This window comes from Triplophysa dalaica, chromosome 6, assembly GCF_015846415.1.
Source record: "Triplophysa dalaica isolate WHDGS20190420 chromosome 6, ASM1584641v1, whole genome shotgun sequence".
Classification (NCBI taxonomy): domain Eukaryota; kingdom Metazoa; phylum Chordata; class Actinopteri; order Cypriniformes; family Nemacheilidae; genus Triplophysa; species Triplophysa dalaica.
Window position 1 is genome coordinate 9,256,020 of NC_079547.1, and position 25,102 is coordinate 9,281,121.

The following is a 25,102-nucleotide window of genomic DNA, read 5'->3' on the forward strand; positions in this document are numbered from 1 at the left end:
TCATGTGAGAAAAACATGGAGCATTTGTTTGTTTCATTTCTCAGAGGATTCCTTTGTGAACAAGGCACAGTTCAACACTGGATTTGATGAGAGTTTATAATTAAAAAGCATTAATGTATTTTCAATATTGGATCTGATAGGAATGACGCAGAAATCTTGTGCGGGTAAAACATTTTTGTACTATGCGTCACTATTGCTTTGTTAGAGATCGCTTGATGTGCCGTGAGCACTATCGCATGAGATTAGTATTACCAGGGGACCTCTAGTCATTTGTATTAATTGCAGAGGTTGTCTGTGATCTTAAGCCCGTGCGAATCGGGATCTCTGTGATTTGGTGGGCTCATATATAATTTTTCAAGTTTATATCCACCGTTTGCGAATAATGGAGGCTGATTTTAAGTGTTTTGCTATTATTTCTGGTGCTGGGTGATATCCATAAAATACTGGGAGTCTACCGTTTGTTTATTTATCATGGAAACTCTCATAACATTTGAGACCCGCGATCGCTGTGATCCGGTTCGGGATCACTGGTCTCACATGTTGACAGGTACGGTCATATATCATTGAACGCAATACAACTATTGGCTATACAAACTTCATGCAAAGCCATCACATCCCGGAAAGAAAATTTTAGTAAAATCATACAGTGTGAATGAGTCACATGAAATACTGATTTTGGGAGGTCATTTACAAATCACAGGAGGTCTCCACATAATACCAATGACGTGCAAAAACTGTGAATGGTTGTAATGTGTAACCTAACATTATGTATCAAACCAAATTCTTATAAGGTTCACACTACGCAAACTGCTATCCAATCAAAGGCGTGGGCGTTTACTTCAAAGTGTCTTTAATGCGGCACGCCCATTTAGACCGTTCGTTTACGGAGCTGCTCTCAATACCTGGGTAGAAAATAGCCTATTACTTATTGATTTTGATGTTTTTGGATGTAAAAACCACACAAATGTCATAAGTAGACATAACAGTACATATACAGTATAAAACATTAAACAAGCCCAGTTCAGACCTTTAACCCTATAAGGTTTTACGAATAAATGGGATTTTAATAAAAATAGATGCTGCGTCTCATTTCGAAGGCTGCGTCCTCCAAAGGTTGCATTTGTCCACCGCATACGACATATGAAGGACGCAGTCTTCGAAATGAGACACAGCTACAGTTGACGAGGGTCTGTGACACGTTAAACATGCTAACATTTTTTTCACAGATTTATTTTAACTTGCAAACAGCAGCATAACGAATGCATGAACAACAGCACCTGCATTCACATTTCACATTTTAACAAACCTATGGCATTTTGGACAATGGAGATAAACTAAAATTATATAAATCCAAAGCATAAAACAAACAGGCAAGAAAAAAAAAAAAATTAACAAATTATGACAAACCGAAAACACTGAAGAACCGGCAAAGTTTAGTTCCGTCAGAATGTTTTTTCATCAAATAAAAATAGCAGGCCTTTCTCTATTCAAAGCTTGGAGTTCTTATTTAATAAAGTAACATGTTTACGTGTTGTGATGACAGTCTGGAGCCTGTTGACAATTAGACCCGAAGCAGAAAACACCCTTTCAGATGGCGAGGATGTCCTGGGAATGTAGAGATAACACATTGGGAAAAGCGTCATTGTGGAATTGGCTTTCCACCAGCCAGTCTTAGCTAAACATATAAAGTGTCGTGAAAAGGTATTTGTCCTGTTCCGTATTTTTTGTTTTTTGGCATATTTGTCATGCAGAAATGATTCAGATCATCAAACTAATTTTAATATTACTCAAAGAAAACCAGCATAAATACAAAGTGCAGTTTTTAAATGATGATTTTATTTATTAAGGAAAGAAAAGAATCCAAACATGTTTGACCCTATGTGCAAAAGTAACCTCCCCCTTGGTAAATCATGAATTAACTGTGATGAATTGAATAACTGAGTTCAATTTTACAAGCCACACTCATGCCTAATTACCGCCAGACCTGTTGAATCAAGAAATCACTCCAGTAGAACCTGTCTTACAAACTGAAACAGTCTAAAAGATCTCAAATAGCAACACATCATGCCGTGATCTAAAGAAACTCAAGAACAGATGAGAAACAAGGTAAATAAAATGAATCGGTCTAGAAAGGGTTACGAAGCCATTTCTAAGGCTTTGGGACTCCAGCAAACCACAGTGAGAGCCATTATCCAAAAATGGAGAAAGCATGGAAGAGTGGTAACCCGTCCCAGGACTGGCAGGCCTACCAAAATGTGTCCAAGAGCACAATGACGACTCGTCCAGGAGGTCATAGAAGATCCCAGAACAACATATAAAGTGTTCATGATTCTACAATTAGAAAAGAGACCATGTCTGGAGAGTTCCAAGGCGAATACAACTGCAGACCAAAAAGAAGACAAAGGCTCGTCTCACATTTGATAAAAAACTTCTTGATGATCCCCAAAACTTTTGGGCAAATATTCTGTGGACTGATGAGAAAGGTTGAACTTTTTGGAAGGTGTGCGTCCCGTTATATCTGGAGTAAAACTAACACAGCATTTCATAAAAAGAACATCATAGCAACAGTCAAACATGGTGGAGGTAGTATGATGGTCTGGGGCTGTTTTGTAGCTTCAGGACCTAGACTGACTTAGTCAAAGGCAAGAATTTAAAAAGTGTTCATGCTCGAAGACCCTCCAATGTGGCTGAATTAAAACAATTTTTCAAAAAAGAACGGGCCAAAATTCCTCCACAGCGATGTACAGTGGGTACGGAAATTATTCAGACCCCATTAAATTTTTCACTCTTTGTTATATTGCAGCCATTAGCTAAAATCATTTAAGTTCATTTTTTCCCCTCATTAATGTACACACAGCACCCCATATTGACCGAAAAACACAGATTTGTTGACATTTTTGACAGATTTGTTGACATTTCAGATTTATTAAAAAAGAAAATCTGAAATATTACATGGTCTTAAGTATTCAGACCCTTTGCTGTGACACTCATATATTTAACTCAGGTGATCACTTCTTCTGATCATCGTTGAGATGGTTCTACACCTAAATTTGAGTCCAGCTGTGTTTGATTATACTGATTGGACTTGATTAGGAAAGCCACACACATGTCTATATAAGACCTTACAGCACTGCAGAGTTTAGATCCAACCCTGATCAAACTTGCACACCTGTGATTTTCTAGCGATACTGAACAGCTTGATTAGCTTGCTCAGGTGTGTTTGATCAGGGCTGGAGCAAAACTCTGCAGTGCTCCGGCCCTCCAGGGTAAGATTTGAATAGCCCTGCCTTACAGCTCACAGTGCATGTCAGAGCAAATGAGAATCATGAGGTCAAAGGAACTGCCTGAAGAGCTCAGAGACAGAATTGTGGCAAGGCACAGATCTGGCCAAGGTTACAAAAAAATTCTGCTGTACTTAAGGTTCCTAAGAGCACAATGGTCTCCATAATCCTTAAATGGAAGACGTTTGGGACGACCAGAACCCTTCCTAGTGCTGGCCGTCCGGCCAAACTGAGCTATCGGGGGAGAAGAGCCTTGGTGAGAGAGGTAAAAAAGAACCCAAAGCTCACTGTGGCTGAGCTCCAGAGATGCATTCGGGAGATGGTAGAAAGTTGAAGAAAGTCAACCATTACTGCAGCCCTCCACCAGTCGGGGCTTTATGGCAGAGTGTCCCGCAGAAGCCTCTCCTCCGTGCAAGACACATGAAATCCTTTATGGAGTTTGCTAAAAAACACCTGAAGGACTCCAAGATGGTGACAAATAAGATTCTCTGGTTTGATGAGACAAAGATAGAACTTTTTGGCCTTAATTCTAAGCGGTATGTGTGGAAAAAAAACAGGCACTGCTCATCACCTGTCCAATACAGTCCCAACAGTGAAGCATGGTGGTGGCAGCATCATGCTGTGGGGGTGTTTTTCAGCTGGAGGAACAGGACGACTGGTTGCAATAGAGGGAAAGTTAAATGCGGTTCCAGAGTGCTCAGGACCTCAGACTGGGCCGAAGGTTTACCTTCCAACAAGACAATGACCCTAAGCACACAGCTAAAATAACGAAGGAGTGGCTTCACAACAACTCCATGACTGTTCTTGAATGGCCCAGCCAGAGCCCTGACTTAAACCCAACTGAGCATGAGATACACTTTGCCTCACTGAAACCTGGCTTAAGCCAAATGATTATTTTGGTCTAAATGAGTCTACTCCTCCAAGCTATATTCATGAGCCACGTCCGATTGGTCGAGGTGGTGGTGTCGCAACAATCTTTAGAGACTTTCTTACCGTTACTCGGAGAACAATGCATACATTTAAATCATTTGAAATGCTTGCGTTGAACATAACAGTTCCAAACAAAAGTAAAAAATCATTGGTCTCTCTTACATTGGTTACTGTGTATAGACCCCCTGGGCCTTACACTAATTTTCTGATAGAGTTCGCAGACTTCTTATCGGATCTATTGGTTAACGTCGATAAAGTACTGATTGTTGGAGATTTTAATATCCACGTAGACAGTGCTAACGATCCATTAGCTGTGGCGTTTAAAGAACTACTAGACTCTTGTGGTGTAACACAATACATCAATAGACCTACTCATCGCCTTAATCATACCCTAGACTTGATTATATCTCACGGAGCCGATCTAACCAATATCGATATTATACCTCAAAGCGACGATGTTTCCGATCACCATCTTATAATATGTACACTGCGCACTGCAGAAATCAGTTGTATATCTTGTTATCGACAAGGTAGAACTATCACCTCAACTACAAAAGATAGTTTCGTAAAGAACTTGCCAGATCTGACTTCTCTAATAACCTTTCCAACGAATATAAAATTGCTCGATGACATGACCAGCAACATGGGCACTATTTTCTCTAATACATTAGAAGCGGTCGCACCTATGAAGTCAAAAAGGATAAATGAAAAGATCATAGCACCATGGTATAATAACACCACTCGCGCCCTAAAAAGAGAAACGCGTAAACTGGAGCGAAAATGGAAACAAACCCAATTAGAGGTCTTTAAAATTGCACGGAAAGAGTGCAAGCTGTTACAAAAAGGCACTAAAAGCAGCAAAAGCCGAGTACTTCCGTAACCTCATAGAAAATAACAAAAACAATCCAAGGTTTTTATTTAGTACAATTGCTAAATTAACAAACAAACAGACTCCACCTGACCTGGGTATTCCGCCGCACCTTGGTAGCAATGAATTCATGAAATTTTTTACCGAGAAAATCGAAATAATACGAGACAACATAGCTAAAACCAAACCTCCAAGTTTGTCGGAAGAATTAGTTTCAACCGTCACCCAAAAAGAAAAGCTTGAGTGTTTTTCTCCTATAAATCAGGAAGATTTAATTAAAATTATTGCAACATCCAAACCGACGACATGCTTATTAGACCCCATTCCGACTACTTTATTAAAAGAGTTACTACCTGCTGTAATTGAGCCCATTTGTAACATAATCAACTCGTCTATTAATCTAGGACATGTCCCAGGACCCTTTAAACTGGCTGTAATTAAGCCTCTTATCAAAAAACCAAATTTAGACCCAAATGAACTTGGAAGCTATAGACCGATTTCAAATCTCCCGTACTTGTCTAAAATACTAGAAAAAGTAGTGTCAACTCAACTGTGTACCTTCCTACAAAATAATGACATGCACGAAAAGTTTCAGTCTGGCTTTAGACCGCATCACAGCACTGAAACTGCGCTCGTTAGAATTACAAATGACCTTCTTATTGCTTCAGACAAAGGAAACATCTCACTCTTAGTCCTGCTTGACCTTAGTGCTGCTTTCGATACTGTAGACCATAAAATACTACTAGATCCTTTACACCATTATATCGGTATTCAGGGACAGGCACTGCAATGGTTCAGATCTTACTTAACAGACCGATATCAATACGTCCATTTAAATGGGAAATCGTCAAATCTTACGCAAGTCAATTATGGATTACCTCAGGGATCGGTTTTAGGACCCTTGCTTTTCTCCATATACATGCTGCCCCTCGGCAACATTATTAGAAAACATGGAATTAGCTTCCACTGTTATGCAGATGATACTCAGCTATATATCTCATCAAGACCAGATGATTCCTTTAAGCTATCCAAACTGGCAGAGTGCATCGAGGACATAAAACATTGGATGACTAGTAATTTCCTCCTTTTAAACTCTAGCAAAACAGAAATATTACTTATAGCATCAAAATTAAGTAAACCGAATATCTCCGATTACAGCCTGCAAATTGAAAGCTGCACTGTTACTCCAACAAATACAGTTAAAGACCTAGGGGTTATATTAGACGGCAACCTGTCATTTAAAAATCACATCTCAAATATCACAAAAACAGCCTTCTTCCACCTTAGAAATGTTGCCAAATTACGAAATAGTTTATGTGTTGCAGACGCAGAAAAGCTTATTCATGCATTTGTGACCTCACGGCTTGACTATTGTAATGCTCTACTTAGTGGTTGTCCTGTATCATCGATAAACAAACTACATGCAAACTACATGCAGAATGCAGCTGCCAGAGTTCTTACTAGGTCAAGAAAATACGATCACATAACCCCAGTTTTATCATCGCTTCACTGGCTACCCATTAAGTATCGCATTGATTTTAAAATTATTTTAATTACTTACAAAGCCCTGAACGATTTAGCACCTACTTACTTAACCGAGCTTTTATCACGTTACAACCCATCACGCTCGCTGAGATCTCAAAACTTAGGACTTTTGACAATACCTAGAATAACAAAATCCACCAAAGGTGGACAAGCTTTCTCATACGTAGCACCTAAACTCTGGAATAGCCTTCCTGATACTATTCGAGGGTCAGACACACTCTCCCAATTTAAATCTAGATTAAAGACACATCTTTTCAGCCAAGCTTTCACTTAATGCATAGTTAATGAACAGCAGCTACGCTAATTATTCTCTTTATTCTCTTTCCGCCTCTGCCTCGGGATGCCCATCCCGAGGTAGGAAGAAGTTCCACCATGTCCAGACGACCGACAGATGCCCCTCCCCATGCCCATCCCGAGGTAGGAAGAAGTTCCACCATGTCCAGACGACCGACAGATGCCCATCCCCAATTTGAGATTACACCAGATACAGCTGCAGACTGACTGACCATCCCAGCTCCATCTAAGGCAATTCCACCAGCTGCCAAGAGAAATTATGACCATCGGACCATCCCAGCTCAGACCACTACATCCCCAACCAAGAGCAAAGACGGACTATTTGTCTTAATAATGCTGAAGTTACAATATTTGGTATTAAATGCTAAACTAAAATCACATGTCACCAGTCTGAGTGCAGCTATGACACGTCAGAGGGGATCTGGCCCTACCGGTTGAGCCTGGTTTCTCCCGAGGTTTTTTTCTCCATTAATCAATCATTGGAGTTTGGGTTCCTCGCCACAGCAGGGCAGTGTTGGCCTGCTCACCGGGAGACTGCATTCATTCATTTATTTATTTATTTAGAAATTAGATGTTATTTATTAGAATGAACTTACTCGTTGTATAAATACCATGCACTGTGCTGTCTTTTAACTTTTCTGTTTTTCCTGTTTGCCCCTGTAAAGCTGCTTTGAAACAATACACATTGTGAAAAGCGCTATATAAATAAACTTGAATTGAATTGAGGTTCTGCAAGGAGGAATGGCAGAGGATCCCAAAATCCAGGTGTGAAAAACTTGTTGCATCTTTCCCAAAAAGACTCATGGCTGTATTAAATCAAGATGGTGCTTCTACTAAATACTGAGCAAAGGGTCTGAATACTTAGGACAATGTGATATTTCAGTTTTACTTTTTTAATAAATCTGCAAAATTGTCAACAATTCTGTGAATTTTCAGTCAATATGGGGTGCTGTGTGTACATTAAAGTGTACGTAACATGACATCATGAAAATGACGTTTCATGCAGTCTCTTATATTGCCGTGTTTGAAAGTAAGCTGTCTGCCAAGTTGTAAGTCCGAAGGTGAATAAATAACAAAGTTATTTGCTTATAAAAAGGAGAGTCGACTCTGAATCACACAAACGAGCCCTGGATGCATATCTACGTCACTATACATAAACGTGTTGCTGAGACTGCCGTGATAACTTAAGTCTCCTCCCCCAAACACTGTCGCACTTTCGTGATGCGTGTGTATCATGTCTAAAGTCTGTGTTCTACGGTGTGACACAAAGTCCGTCTTATTTCAGCTACATAAGCAAGAACGTCTGAGGGAAAAATGGTTACAATTCATTTTTCAAAGAATACAGAAGGAGTATAACACAATGGTTGTACTGTGTGCGCAACATTTCACAAATGATTGCTTTGATAATCTTGGCGCATTCAGTGCAGGATATGTGAAACGACTATCCTTGAGAGAGGGGGAATACCAACTCTATTTGGACCTTTTAGCTCCACCGAGTCCCAATCTGTAAGTGTGACTTTTGATATTTGTCTGAACTTCAAGAAATATTTCCGTACCTTATGTCTGTGTTTAGCTAATGCATATAACGCTAACATTAGCATGTACTGTTATTTCTGGTGTGTTACAGTTTGTTTATCTTGCTATTTACTCGGCTGATTTAATTGTTCAATCCATGAATTCTCAAAGTATTTGTTTCAAGAACTACGTGGAGTACTATCTGTATTGTAATAACATCTGAAGAAACGAACACGGTACACTGTATGGCGTTTCAACTAGTCCATGTATAATACTGTTACAAGAGAATTGTAAATGTTCTTTTTCTTACTGGGATCTGCAGAAGGATGAATTAATTCTCTAAATACTTTAAACGTTTATGAACTTAATAGAATGTTTTATGAAATAATTTTGTTGTGATGGCAACAAACGATAGAAAATATTTTTCATAACATAAATTGATTCATAATGTGTAAACAACCTGTTGCACTTCCTGGCAGCAAATATTTTTATCCTCGCTTTGCAGTTTGACGCATTTGCCGCACGTGCACCTATATAAATATATTTGGGTGAAACTACAATAATTTTTCATAACGACGACTTTTTGAGATGCTCTATGTACCATGACAACGCACAATTAGACGAAATAATAGTATTACTAACGTATTTTAAGAAAAATAATAATTTACTTCATTGATAAACAAAACACAACATGCATGTTGTCACACAGAGTTTTTATGACAAGAGTTGTCACTTGACACTGACTATCATCCTGCTCCAGTCGTGGTGGAGTTTGTGGAGGATTAGCGTCTTCTTCCTCGTCAGACTCGGGCTCAAACTGGTACGGTAAAATCGCCGCCATCTCTATCAACACATATATATATAAAGAGAGCCAAACACATGTAAACCATAATCCTGTAATGATGGAAGGCGTTCACTTTGCGACAAATGATGAACGCGTTTGACCAATCACAACAGACTACACCATCTGACCAATCACATGACACGAGGTTACCGGGTAGGAGGGGCCTAGACGGGTGAATCGCGGAACGAATCATTTGAGAGTCAGTCAAGAAGTAGGGTACGAATAACTGCATATAATTACGAGATTAAAGTGTTTTTACACATTGTATGTAGATAAACTTGTTGTTGGACACTCCATTACCCAAAGTAGGGCCTAAAAAAACATATGTTACCTACTCTTTAATGAGGGAAAAAAAATGAACTATAATGATTTTAGCAAATGGCTGCAATATAACAAACAGTGAAAAATTTAAGGGGGTCTGAATATTTTCTGTACCCACTGTAAAAGACTCATTGCGAGCTATCGCAAACTCTTGATTTCAGTTGTTGCCGCCAAGGGTAAAACAACTAGTTATGAGGTTTAGGGGCAATTACTTTTTCTTATAGGGTAAGAAATGTTTGGGTTGTTATTTCCCTTAATGAATAAAACCATCATTTAAAAACTGCATTTTGTATTTCTTCTGGTTTTCTTTGTGTAAAATTAAACTGAGTTTGATAAAATGAATCAAGCATGACAAATATGCATAAAAAACAGGAAGGGGGCAAATACTTTTTCACAGCACTGTATAAATCCGATCGGATATGCCACCCAAAATACAAACATTAATTTTTACACATATTTCACATTCAGATTTCACATTCAGATTTTTACGTCACGTCTAAAAGAAGGCAAGGAAATCGCCGGTCATGCTGTTTTCTTCTCATTTCCAAAGCGCATGGGCCGATGATGCTAAGCATCCATGAGATAAGTTTATGTGAAGCACTGAAATTCCCTTGCAGTAGCTCCGTTTTTAGATTTCCTGAGCTGTAGACATGCCAGGAAGACAGAGAATATCACAGCACATTGTGTGCGCGATTGTCCCGTGTCTTCGTTTAAAACAAAGAACTTGAGCAAGTCTGCCAGTGGCACTGCGTTTGGATGAGAAAAGCCCTGACAAATGTGGCCTCAACAATCAGATGAATTACACATGTCCAGTTTCGTCAAGTGACTTGTGTGATCGGATTTTAATCTGTCTTGAAAACGTTTTAGAAGGCGCTTACACCTTGTCACTAGGGCTGAAACGATTAGTCTACAAAAATATTGTCGACAAATATTCTTGTTGTCGAGACTTCATTTAAGGGCTTGCAATATCACAATGTGATCGCTACGGCACTGTAGCGCTAGAGTGCAATGCAGCCTTGCCGAATGCTATCGCAGTAGAAGGACACACTGCGAGAACAAACGGCGAACAAGTAAAGTTTGGGAAAGCTTTACCAAATTGAAAACAAATAATGAGGTTGCGTGCAATGCATGCAAGGCGGAACTTGCGTTTCACGGCAGCACAACCTGCATGCTAGAGCATTTAAAAAGGAAACATCCCGGAGCAGGAGATAGGTGAGTGTTCTAATTAATGTAGCGGTAAATCTTTTTATATGAGAATGCAATAATAGTAATGATAATAACAACAATAATCATATAATTACTGTAATGTTATTACTCTTTGCAAAGTAAAAAGCTTTGATCGAGCTTAGGAGTCAAGCCTGTTTTGATTATAACACTATTAGGTATTACATGAGAGGAAAATGATTATAAGAGAGGGACGTTAAGTGATAGGAGTCTTATATCTTGCCTTTATTTTGTTCCATATTAATGACAACTTAAAGAAGTATGTGTGTGATTCGAGTTAGACGGAATCAGAAAACTTAGAGAGTAACCAGTTGGTTCAAGATCATTAAAACAAATTTCAAAAGCAGAATTGATTTTATTCATTAACATAACTTATGTATTACTCAATGTTTTAACTAGTTGCAAAAGCTGAATAATCATTAGAAACGTACCGATAAGTCATTGAAATAATAGACGATTAGCCGACTAATCGTCGATCAAAATAATCGTTTGTTGCAGCCTACGCATCTGCACCCTCCGTGAGTTAATGCTTAGCATGCTTTTTTTTTCACCATACAGAAAACAAAACATATGAATGATTTAATGGTTATTAAAAAACTTTTATTATTAAAATATATTATTAACTTAAAATAAACATACCTTTTAAATAGTTTTAGAATTGACCATTGACCTTAGTATCGGTTAATGGTTAAACGGTCAATATGAGCATCCCTAATCAGAACACAAGCGTGCCTAGACCATTTAACAAGAGTGGTTAGTAAGATTAAGTATTTAAAGTTTATTTATGACAATGTGTAGTAAATTATATGCAAGTATTGCACGATACAGCTGTAAGAAAAAAAGGGCGATACCCTTTTGTTAAAACAATACCAATTACTTTAATGACTTGTGTGTTTTCAGAGAAAACGCATCCTGAAATGCGTCCATTTGCGGCAGCGGTTTGTATGTGCATGTGCTCTCAGCGCTCTCTTCAGTCAGTGGACGCGTACAACTTTCTTTCCTCGTATTTGCGCTGCAGATTTCTGGGTGAAGACGAAATGAAAGTCATGGTGGCAAACATAAATGACTTTTCCGTCTAGTTACGGCTCGTCAAAGAAGTGCACCAAAGTGCAGATGAAATCTGCAGACCAAAAGTGCCAAAATGATCAGCTTGGCAAAGCACTTCAAAAACAGACATCTTGACCAGTTTAAAGAACTTAAAAAGTAACCGGTAGCGTATGTGAATGTTAACAATAGCCTAAATATTGCTTTATGATTTATTTTGTGATAGGCCAACATTACCAGCATTGATAATGCTTTACAACAAGGGTTCAATTTCTAAAAATTAGTTGGCTAACATGAACTAATAATTGATAATCAATTTAAAATATTAACAGTTGTATTTGTTAACATTTATCAGTGAACTAATATGAATAAAAAGCTAGATTAGTATTAGTTACATAAAAAGTTAATAAATGCTGTAAAAAGAGATTTATTGTTAGTTCATGTCAGAATGCATCATGTAATGTTTTTAATGAATTGTAATGTATTAAAGGGAATGAATTTAACCATGCTTAAAGGTCTTAGCTAGTATTTATGTAGATTCATTTAAGTTTTATTTTGTTGTTTCGCCTTAATGGACATTAAAGGCTTAGAGAGGTAAACGTTTAGGACTGTATCATAGATTGATTCCTGACACTCATATGTAGGTCTGTTTGGTGACATGTTATTTTTTAAATAAGGGGGAAGACATGCTCAAAAAGCAAGGCAGGAACACAGTGTAAGAGTAAAAAATAAAATAACAGATTATGTTATTCATCCACTCCATCCAGGGTGTATCCTGCCTAGATGCCCGATGACTCCTGAGATAGGCGCAGGCTCCCCGTGACCCGAGGTAGTTCGGATAAGCGGTAGAAAATGTAGGAATGTTATTCATCCTTTTTTTTTTTTATGACTTTCTGTATGTTTTTTGCATGATTTCGATATAATATTGGTATCAAAATACTTATCTAAGGCAAGGGTGTCAAACTCAGTTCCTGGAGGGCCGCAGCTCTGCAGTTTAGCTCCAACCTGCTCTAAACCACACCTGCTTGGAAGTTTCTAATAATCCTGAAGATGTTGATTAACTGAATCAGGTGTGTTTGATTAGGGTTGGAGCTAAACTGTGCAGAGCTGCGGCCCTACTGAAACTGAGTTTGACACCTGTGATCTAAGGTATTGTATCAAAGTAAAACATGTTGTATTGTGACAATACAAGTACATGTAAAATAAATTAGTTCGGAGTTACTTTAGAGTTTTGAGACAGCTATTTTGATTTATGTGGTAAAAATAACGAAGGCCAGTGGCAAAATTACAGCTTTTTGCAAAGAGGGCAATACAGGAGAATTGTGAAGAGTGAGAGGTTATATTTATATCAGATAATTTCGAAGCCAATATATAACTTGAATATAAAACTAAATAATAACAACTGTATAAACAAACAAATAAAAAAAAAATTGTCTCGCAAGTGTGAAGAATATGAAGTGGTCTATAGCGACTATTTTAAAAGACAGTGACAAATTAACAGAACGATTCATCAACTGAGGTCATTATGCAAGGTCTTAATGATTACTATAAAAATGAGTGCGACCGCATTTTAAGTTGGTGCGACCAATTTAGAAAGTGGGTCGTTAAAATGAGTCTAGAGCCCCGATATGCAACAATTGAAGATATTAGAAGTATCAAACATGTATTTATACCGATTAGGGATGCTCACATTGACCGTTTAACCGTTAACAATTTGACCGGTTAATACTATCAGTAAAACGATTTAAAAGGTATATTTACTTTAGGTTTAATAATATTAATAATCTTTTTTTATAATAAAAATAATGTAATAATACGTTTTTAACTATTAAATCGTACATGTTTTTAGTTTTCTGTATGGTGAAAGAAAAACATGTTAAGCATTAACTCACGGAGCGTACAGACGTGTGCGACTAGGTGTAAATGCCCTCCGAAACTTTTTGAGATGAAAATCCGATCACGAAAGTCACTTGACGAAACTGGCCTACTTATGTTGAGCCTTTACTCCTCCAAATGGAGTACCACTGGCTTTCTCAAGTTTAAGTTCTTTGTTTCAAATGAAGACACAGGGAAATCGCGCTCACAATGCACTGTGACATTCTCTGTCATCCCGGCGTGTCTACGGGTCGGCAAAGCTAATAGTGGAGCTACTGCAATGGAATTTCGGTGCTAGCCATCAATTATCCTTTACACAAACTTATCTCATGAATGCTTGGCATCGAATGTAAAATATGAATAAGGTAAAAAATAATTTGTTTGTATTTTGGGTGGTATAGCAGATCGTATATACAGTGAGGAAAATAAGTATTTGAACACCCTGCTATTTTGCATGTTCTCCAACTTAGAAATCATGGAGGGGTCTGAAATTGTCATCGTAGGTGCATGTCCACTGTGAGAGACATAATCTAAAAAAAAAATCCAGAAATCACAATGTATGATTTGTTTATTTATTTTTATGATACAGCTGCAAATAAGTATTTCAAAACACCTGAGAAAATCAATGTTAATATTTGGTACAGTAGCCTTTGTTTGCAATTACAGAGGTCAATCGTTTCCTGTAGTTTTTCACCAGGTTTGCACACACTGCAGGAGGGATTTTGGCCCACTCCTCCACACAGACCTTCTCTTGATCAGTCAGGTTTCTAGCCTGTCGTTGAGAAACACGGAGTTTGAGCTCCCTCCAAAGATTCTCTATTGGGTTTAGGTCTGGAGACTGGCTAAGCCACGCCAGAACCTTGATATGCTCCTTACAGAGCCACTCGTTGGTTATCCTGGCTGTGTGCTTCGGGGTCATTGTAATGTTGGAAGACCCAGCCTCGACCCAATGCTCTAACTGAGGGAAGGAGGTTGTTCCCCAAAATCTCGCAATACATGGGCCCGGTCATCCTCTCCTTAATACAGTGCAGTCGCCCTGTCCCATGTGCAGAAAAACACCCCCAAAGCATGATGCTACCACCCCCATGCTTCACAGTAGGGATGGTGTTCTTGGGATTGTACTCATCATTCTTCTTCCTCCAAACTCGTTTAGTGGAATTATGACCAAAAAGTTCTATTTTGGTCTCATCTGACCACATGACTTTCTCCCATGACTCCTCTGGATCATCCAAATGGTCATTGGCAAACTTAAGACGGGCCTGGACATGTGCTGGTTTAAGCAGGGGAACCTTCCGTGCCATGCATGATTTCAAACCATGACGTCTTAGTGTATTACCAACAGTAACCTCGGAAACGGTCTTCCCAGCTCTTTTCAGGTCATTGACCAGCTCCTCCCGTGTAGTTCTGGGCTGATTTCTCACCTTTCTTAGGATCATTGAGACCCCACGAGGTGAGATCTTGCATGGAGCCCCAGTCCTAGGGAGATTGACAGTCATGTTTAGCTTCTTCCATTTTCTAATGATTGCTCCAACAGTGGACCTTTTCTCACCAAGCTGCTTGGCAATTTCCCCATAGCCCTTTCCAGCCTTGTGGAGGTGTACAATTTTGTCTCTAGTGTCTTTGGACAGTTCTTTGCTCTTGGCCATGTTAGTAGTTGGATTCTTACTGATTGTATGGGGTGGACAGGTGTCTTATGCAGCTAACACCTCAAACAGATGCATCTAATTTAGGATAATAAATGGAGTGGAGGTGGACATTTTAAAGGCAGACTAACAGGTCTTTGAGGGTCAGAATTCTAGCTGATAGACAGGTGTTCAAATACTTTTTTTCAGCTGTATCATACAAATAAATAGTTAAAAAATCATACATTGTGATTTCTGGATTTTTTTTGATTATGTCTCTCACAGTGGACATGCACCTACGATGACAATTTCAGACCCCTCCATGATTTCTAAGTGGGAGAACATGCAAATATAATGCAGAAATAATTTTCCTCACTGTATAAATATGTTTAGCTAAGACAGGCTGGTGGAAAGCAAATGTGACGCGCTTCCGAGGAGTTATTTCTACATTCCCCGACATCGGTGCCCTCTGAAAGGGTGTTTTCTGCCGTGGGTCTAATGGTCAACAAGCTCCAAACTGTCACCACAACAGGTAAACATGTAACTTTATTAAATAAAAACTCCAAGCTTTGTATTGAGGCAGGCCTTTATGGAGGACAACGAGAGTCTTGTGTAAAGTAATAAAGCATTTCATTGTTTAATAATTAATTCTACAATAAATATTTAATCCATTTAATCCAGGAATTAATCCATTTGTTTTTGAGACTGCATTCATTCATTTATTTATTTAGAAATTGAATAGTATTTATTAGAATGATCTTACTCGTTGTATAAATACCATGCACTGTGCTGTGTTTTAACTTTTCTGTTTTCCTGTTTGCCCCTGTAAAGCTGCTTTGAAACAATACACATTGTGAATTTAATTGAAATTTTAACTTAATTTTTTATTTAAATATAAATAGGAGAAATTATAAAGTCATTTAGACCCCGGGGAAGACCTAGGACACGCTGGATGGACTATATCTCCCGGCTGGCCTGGGAACGCCTCGGTGTCCCCCCGGAAGAGCTAGAGGAAGTGTCTAGGGAGAGGGAAGTCTGGGCATCCCTGCTTAGACTACTGCCCCCGCGACCTGGCCCCGGATGAAGCGGAAGAAAAAGGATGGATGGAATCCATTGTTTTAATGGGCAATAAAAAGCGTTATTGTAAAAATAATGAATAAATGAAATATTAATCCATAAATTAATACTTAAAATTAAAAAGGGACTTTAAAAAAAAAACATAACACGGAATAAATACATACTTTTAAAGCGCATTATTGAAATTCTTTATAAATAGTGGAATTTCAAAATCGATTTAAAAATGCGATTTAAAAGGAGGAATAAATAATTGGATTTACAAATTAAACTAGGAATACAAGTTTTAATCCGTCATTTAAAAGACTATTTCTTTTACCATTTGCATTTCCGATTTGCTATTCGATTAGCCTAGTCATTAAGCTTTTCCTTTTAGCCTCTCTTTTTACCATTTCACTTTGTGGCATGTGCATTGCTAAAACGAGGTTAAACAATGCAAATTAGCTACGATGAGACAGATGTAACAAGCTCTCTGATTGGGTAGTTCCTTGTACCTAATGTTCAGAGGTATTTCAGATGAGCAATGGAGAAGAGAGGATAGTCTGTTGTTCACTGCATGTGTAATGAATAATGAATGAATAGTGGCCCACCGGTGCTTAGGGCAGCAACTTTATCATGCTGTAAACCAAAACCAAGCAAATCCTTGTATCAATGCATCAACATCAGTTATATTATCTGTGTAATCCGGATAAATTTTAATATGAGTGTTTTTAAGAAGTTCCGAGCACACTGTTCTAGTGGTACAAGCAGTAAACAACAAACAGGTCTACTTCTATGTGATAATATGTGAATGCAGGTGCTGTTGTTGATGTTTTTGTTATGCTGCTGTTTGCATGGACCCTCGTCAACTGTAGCGGTGTTCTTATTTTGAAGTCTGCGTACATGGGCGCCGTAAAGGGGTGGAAGGTTAGGACGATTCTAAGGGCCCAGGCTGATTTAGGGCCCAGAAGAGCAGATCCCCTTTAAATTTTCCTATTTCTTTTCTCTTTGTTATACATACATTAAATGTGCTAGGGCCCCTCGTGCACTAAATGTGTATTTTGTCCGTTTTGACCATAGATTTAATATTTAAAAAACAAATAATGTATTTACTGTTTCAGTCTCACCCCTCCTGCTCCCTCTCACAATGGTTCATTCCACCTGCGCTGTCCGAGCTACGATCGCTAGTGTAGCGTCTCTTGCTTATTGGACTTGCCGCAGACAGTGACACACGCAGGCATGTCACATCAAAAGTCAGGGCATCAAAAACGGAAAGAAAAGAAGGAAAGAGAAGACAGCGAACGCCAAAGTCGACAGTATGTCACACAGTTTTTCAAAAAGAAAGGTAGCTTGCCCTATTCCTGTATTCCAAAACTTATTTTTGTTGCTACATGACCTGCTTTTATTTAGCTAGCTTAGTAAAATAATTACTGAATTATGATTTACATCCAACAATAATAACATCTCTTCTGTCTCGGGACGGGTTATCATGTCTCGTAGACACAGATTCAGCGGCTGCTGCACACACACGTCCTCCTTCCCCCACGTCCCCTGTCCCCGTCTAAGCCGAACAAGGTGAGCCTGAGCGCGAAACTTCGCGAAGATTAGAGGCTACAAACACGTCTTATCTACTGTGTTCGCCACATGATGATAACTTTGCAAAACAAAAAGTAATCTACACGCATGGCCGCATTAACAATAGGGCTAGGCGGGGCTAAAGCCCCGGGGCCCGAGCAAGGAGGGGGCCCGTGATTGGCTGTGGAGCAGATTGATTACTACTAGCCATCTGATTGCCAAAGCCTTACCACGTCCCCCACAAATTAGCCCTGTTATTTAGTAGCGCTTTGCCGTGTATTCCATGCATTATCATGGAATCATTCTCATTAATATTATTAACAAAATTGCGCATTCGCGTTATGATTGGTCAGGTCGCATGTCAATCAAACCCCCGTGGGCAGCAGGGCACGGTGAATTGAAACGTCACGTTTGAATTTGATATACCAAATCAAATGCATTTATTTTATATACATCAATTCAGCTTAGGCCTATCAGGCGATGGCTGTCTGCGCCTTATTAGAATATAGCCTACGCATCAACCAATCAATCGCCTCGACTCTTCACTTTATTCTAGAATCTAGACTATTCTTAAAATTGCCACGCAAAAAACAGTCTTCGACAGCTAAAAAATGTCATCTTTAAAAAAAAAATGTGCGAGTGGGGCTCAAAATAGGATTTTTTTAAAAGCTAAACAGCAGAGGAAACATGAGCTACTCAGTAAAATCCCAAAACTATCAGGTTATTTTACTAAAGCTGATGATCACGGAGTGGTGGATGTTGGAGCTGATGATAAAGACACAGCGTCATCATCGACCCCACCAATTTCAGGTAACGTTAACTGTTAAGTTTGATTATTAACTTGATGGATGTATGATATTGCTTTTTGTGTTTGATCAAACTATTCGCCTAAAGGGCTGGCAGTGGCGATAGTGCTAATGTGTCCGGTAGAAATATGTCAATTGTGCTGCGCCATCATCATGATGTAAGTTTATAATTTAAACACGTATTTAAGCACCCAGCAAGCAAAAATTTGTTCCTTAGACGTTATTTAGACCACTCCAGTCCACGTGCATTACTACAGGAAATGTTTTGGATGTCTCCCTAAACCAGCGGTTCCCAATCCTGGTCCTCGCGACCCCCTACTCTGCATATTTTGTATGCTTCTCCTACCGCTTCGGAGGTTTGTTTAATACGCCCATAAGAGCCCTGCGAAGTAAACATCACTAGATATTCTGCCATAAATCCCGTTCGAAATGTGGATAATGTTGCGCAAATCTCAAAATTACGGTTAAATTACCCTTCAATCTTCCGTAGTAAGTTTTGTTCTTCGTGTTCTTAAATTAACGTCAGACGATTTCATGTGTGCAGGGAGTAGAGAGCAATGAACACAGTTCAGGGAACACGTTATCGGAACGCGGTTCATTCATTAAGCTCTCTTCTAATGAGCTAGAGATTTAAATCAGGTGTGTTAAACAAGAGAGATACACAAAATATGCAGAGCGGTGGGTCGCGAGGACCAGGATTGGGAACCGCTGCCCTAAACAACACATGAACAAGTTAATGAGTTAAATCAGGTTGAGTTAAGGAATCAATCATCACTTTATTATCTCATTAATGATGAACAGCTGCTGTTAACAAACACAATCACTAAAGAAAACATGAGCAATAAGAAGTCACCATAATAGTGTTTAGTGTTTCCTTTAGTTGGGTTTTACTTAAGTTTTCTGAAGCACAAATCTAGCTACCAAGAAAAGAAAAAATGATTTAGTTTCTTGTTGTTGAGAAAATTTGCAGAAGAGAGACGGTTTTGCACAGCGCACTTGGTCTTAAAGTGACAGAAGCTGCTAATAAAGCTGATGTCGCTATTGTGTCAATAATGTTAATCAAACTTAATTGTATTTTGTAAAGGAATTGGCAACAGTTATTCTGAATGATTCTAGATTATATTTATGTAAAACAACTTCAGCAGTGTTTAAAAAAACAGTGTTTTTTTCTCTTTCTCTGTAGTTGGTGACCTAAAGTGGTGGGGGGGCCCTGCAGTAACTGATAGCCCCGGGGCCCAGTGAGCTCTTAATGCAGCCCTGTCTACACGCTTCAAAAATTACAAAATCAGTTTGTTGTGTCGTGTGTATCGTGTGTTATGTGAAGTGACAGTGCTGCTGGTACGATCGATGCTGTCAAACTTGACATTCATAATATTAATAAAGTGCCCCAGAAAAAATAAAATTGAATAAAACGTGTCTGTAGTAACCTTTGGCTATAAGGAATTTACAAAATAGATATTTAAATTTTTCATATTAAGAAAACTAAATAGGCCAATAAAAATAATATGGTTAGTGTGTCTGTGTGTGTGACTTATACAGATGCAGAGTCAGCTTTATTGTTTGAACCTCATCCTCCTACTAATGACCCAGTTCTCTCTCTGTCAGGTAAGGTGAACATGGTCAGCAACCAAGGTAGTAAAAAACTAATTAAGTTTTGGATTGTCAAAATGTTTTCTTGTGTTGTATAGTTATATGTTTCATATAATATTGCAATTGAGATAATAAATGTTTTCCTTTTTATGTAAACAAGTACATATTTCTATATTTTTTTCTTGTTTTTGTAGGCATTGTACTCATCTTTAGACATTTTAACTATGCAACGTGCTAAGTATCTTTTTTTTTACGTATAAAGGGAATGTTTATTGGGTTACATTTTATCTGTAAAAAATGTAGGGGGTCCAGAAATTTTGGTTTCCATAGGGCCCAGAATTTCTGGCGGCACCCCTGTCTGCGTCATCCGGATGTCGCATGTGGTGGTCAAAAGTAACCTCCGGAGGACGCAGCCTTTGAAATGAGACGCAGAACGTATTTTTTATATTCCAATTTATTATTAAAATCTTATCGGTTCACGCTTAATGTTCGTATAACGAGTGTCGGTTTTCGGTATAAATTATCCGAAATGAGCAACCCTTATAACGATCTAACCAGGCTCCGAAAAAACTTCAAAAAGAACACAAAGTTTGGATTGGAATTTTGCAGCATTAATGGAACTAACCATTTTAGTTTTAAAAATGTTTTGCAACGTTTTGTCCTGGCTGAACCAAGCCCAGGGGTTACTCTCTGTGATCTCATTTACAGTCAAGTCTTCTTGCACAACATTAACCCAATGACTCCATGAATCGCGGTAACAACACCACCTTGACATTTCATGCATTTGACTTGACTGACATGATTCCCAAAATGAATTATACTATTAAGAACAATGGGGTTCCACTTTTAAATAGTACTTATGTACGATTATGCCAAGCTATCTCAAATGGTGTTTTAGTGAGAATTTTACCTTTCTTAAACAAGATGATTTTTTCTAATCAAGATTTTACGGTTACACCACATAGACATTTCTGCAATCATTACCCAATTAGTGTAATGTGGATATACACTCATTATATAGACAGGACACTTTAATAATACGGAGTAAATGTAAGGGATGAACCACACCGATTGCTGCTTCGTACTGAATGATACAAAAGTGTCTTTAGAAATATGCTTGTTTTTTAAATATATCATTAGATGTTCAACAATTCGGCACGATTATACATGAACGTTGAATAAATTATCATTATGTAGAGTTAACAAAGTAAGAATATCAGACATTTATGTTTGACAAGACAGGTTTTAACACTTTAATTTTGAAATGCATTAGCTAAATTGCTACCCAGGCTAGTCTGCACCCTTGTCCTTGAAAGGGGTTTGCGTTGGATTTAAAATATAAAATAAACATTTACGAGAATTAATAACAGATCAAAATAAAGTAATGTGTTGAATTAAGGAAAAAGTGAATACATCTTTACATTTAGGCGCATTACCATGCTCTCCAGTCCTACACTGCTCGTGCCATGCCGACCATGAACAGGGCTAGCGCTGCCTTCGGGAGTTTTCCTTTCTCCGTTCGATTTCGCTTGCTTGTCTCTGCCGCGGCTTCGCCTCCAGAGGTACACAGCTCCAACGCCAACGAGTACTGGAGTCCCTACCATAAGTGCCAGCTGCCATCGGGAAAGTCCACTGCATGACTGAGGTTCTATAGGCTTCGACGCAGCCATCATCCAGCGACACGATGCTGCAGCAACAATCAGTTCCCTAGCAAACCAACGAAGGCAGCATTTTCAGGACCGCAGTCCCAGGACGCATTCCTAGGACCCTAGGTTTTTAGTGACAACGCCACCTACCGGATTAGAGGACTAGCGACGAGTAGTGATAAGCGTTTTTAAAACGTGGGCTGAAAGGGATATTTCACCCAAAAATGAAAATTCTTTAATCATTTACTCACCATCGGGATGTTCCAAGTTTGTATAAATTAATTTGTTCTGATTAACAGAGAGAAATATATTTGAAAGAATGCTTATAACCAAACAGATCTTGTCACCCATTGACTAGAAGGACAAAATACTGTATCTTTTTTTTGTTCTGTTGAACACAAAAGAAGACATTTTGAAGAATGCAGGATAGCAAACCGTTCTGGGGCAGTTTTTACTTAATATGTTCAATATTAAATCTAGGATAATGCCATAAGTGAGTCCCTCCGGTCGCAACATTCGCTGCTCTGCCTTCTCTTACAAAATAAAGTTTTATCATAATAAAATCTACATATTGTTTCCAACGAAAGTATTGTTTGGTGTGAAACCATCAACGTCCAGTAGGCTATAGGTGCAGCTTATATAAAGCTATTTTTAAAGTCAAGTTTGTCCGGATACTTACTTATTTAATATTTCATTTGTATTAATGTTAAATTCTTGTTTTTTCTTTAAGAACTCTTTCACACAGCCTTTAAAGTCTTATTTTTATGTTGTCAATGTTATTTATTTCGCTGTTTTATCATCCTTGTGTTAATCACTTTGGGCAGCTTTGCTGTATTAACATGTGGTTTATTAATACGTTTTCCTTATCATAAAATCATTAGCAATTGTTACATTTAATTTATTCAAACTGCTTATAATTTCAACATGTATATTGGTGTACCCAGCCAGTATGAAAAAATATTATTTTAATAACAACCAAAAGTATAATAATATGTTAAATACATGCAATGTTTAAAATAAAAGTATAAATATTTATTGTCTTAAACCAGGGGTGTCAAACTAAGTTCCTGGAGGGCCGCAGCTCTGCACAGTTTAGCTCCAACCACTAAACCACACCTGCTTCGAAGTTTCTAGTAATTCTGAAGATGTTGATAACCTCAATCAGGTGTGATGGATTAGGGTTGGAGCTAAACTTTGCAGAGCTGCTGCTGCCATCCAGGAACTGAGTTTGACACCTGTGTGTTTGTTTACTGTTGAGTGTAAGCAAACTTCAGTCAAGTAATTGTGTTTCAATGTAATTTATTTCCCCGTAACAAGACGCCAGTAGAGGTAGCCCTCTCCCGAGTAGTGACTGTGTACCGCCCCTCTGCTTCATTGGTGACTTCCTGTTTGGCAGCCATGGCAAAGCCATCTTAAAAGGAAATCCTGTAGCTGTCGGACTTTAAAACTAGTACTAGTTTTTCAAAGCATGAAGCCTCATAAATCCAAGAAGGGAACACAAATGAGACGGTCTAGCCTCGCGGAGGATTTCCCAATTCTTTGATTAGCGTCACCTGCTGCTCCTGTTGCGTGGTGGGAGCAGGACACAGCAGAGACGTTTCTGATTTTTTTTTACATATACGGATCCAGAAAAAAAATATTTTATTTTCGAGAATATGACACATTTATGTAGATTAAAACAGCCCAATAGTATATTTAATTAACAAACCTTACAACTTAAACAATACTGCACCAATAATGTTAATTAACAATATCATATATAATATTAAAACAATGAAATTGACCGTTTTTGTGATTATACTTTTATATAACTAACGTTTTTACAGATTATTTACATTTTTCACGCCGTTACAGGCAACCTACCGAAATAAGGTCGCATTTTGGGGGTGATTTTGAAGCAACCTTTGAATCGGGACAGCCTTAAGTTGCGCTGCTGTGTGGCAATCGGTCTTAAATGCAGCCTTCAAAGCACGCAGCCCCCGAATTGAAACAAAGCCTGTGTCATGAGGTATCGAGTCAAAGCGCAACGGCCAATGCTTACGTCCTTTTTTATTAAACATTAACATGTCCATTATAAATTTGTATAAACATTCACATATAAGAATAAAAATTATTTAACTATTATTTAACTATTTTATTGCTTTGTCTTGGAAAATTGCATCTACACAAAGCCAGAACCATACATTATAATCACAATTTTAGAATTTTCTCCATATATGTCTCTTCAATTCATATAAGTCTATGTCAAAACCTTTAAATTCAAAGGCTTCTAAAACATGTTACATTCTTGAGTCTGTAATATTTTAAAATATTTTAAAAGTTTAAGTTTAACTGTATTTTAATTTATTTCCCCTTTTTTTAAACCTACCCAGCTTACATAAGGCCAGCGGCTCAGTGGCGGTCCACTGGCGGCAATAGACTGTGGTCCACCGGCTTTTTGCTCATCGTTTTTCCAGCGGTCCACCAGTGGCAGCCACCATATTTATGCCGGCGGTCCGCTGCTGAGCCGCTGGTTTATCAATAATGTATAATGCTTTTAACCACCATGTACCCATCCTCTGATGGCTACTTCCACCAGGATAATGCACCATGTCACAAAGCTCAAATCATTTCAAATTGGTTTCTTGAACATGACAATGAGTTCACTGTACTAAAATGCCCCCCACAGTCACCAGATCTCAACCCAATAAGGCATCTTTGGGATGTGGTGAAACAGGAGCTTCGTGCATCCCACTAATCTCCATCAACTGCAAGATGCTTTCCTATCAATATGGGCCAACATTTCTAAAGTATGCTTTCAGTACCTTGTTGAATCAATGCCACGTAGAATTAAGGCAGTTCTGAAGGCGATATGGGGTCACACTTAGTATTAGTATGGTATTCCTAATAATCCTTTAGGTGAGTGTAGTTATCCATGTTTCCAGTAAGACCATAGTAAACACAAAATAAACCAATAATAACTTTGATAATTGTAGTAAAACCACAGTAAATCCCAAAATAACCATGGTCTTACTTGCATAGAAGTAATCCATATTATAAACTGTTCCCATGGTTTTCAAAAACTGTAGG

At 38.3% G+C, this 25,102-nt stretch overlaps 1 protein-coding gene across 1 annotated transcript in view; it reads right to left on the reverse strand.

Annotated features, from left to right (window-relative positions):
- The window catches only part of tomm70a (translocase of outer mitochondrial membrane 70 homolog A (S. cerevisiae)), a 38,061-nt gene extending 15,947 nt beyond the window's left edge, over nucleotides 1-22,114 (reverse strand). The window contains exon 1 of the mRNA XM_056750192.1: nucleotides 21,824-22,114. Within this exon, the coding sequence (XP_056606170.1) occupies nucleotides 21,824-22,060 (237 nt within the window). The 5' untranslated portion in view covers nucleotides 22,061-22,114. The remainder of the gene's footprint in view (nucleotides 1-21,823) is intronic.
- Nucleotides 22,115-25,102: the final 2,988 nt, after the last annotated feature.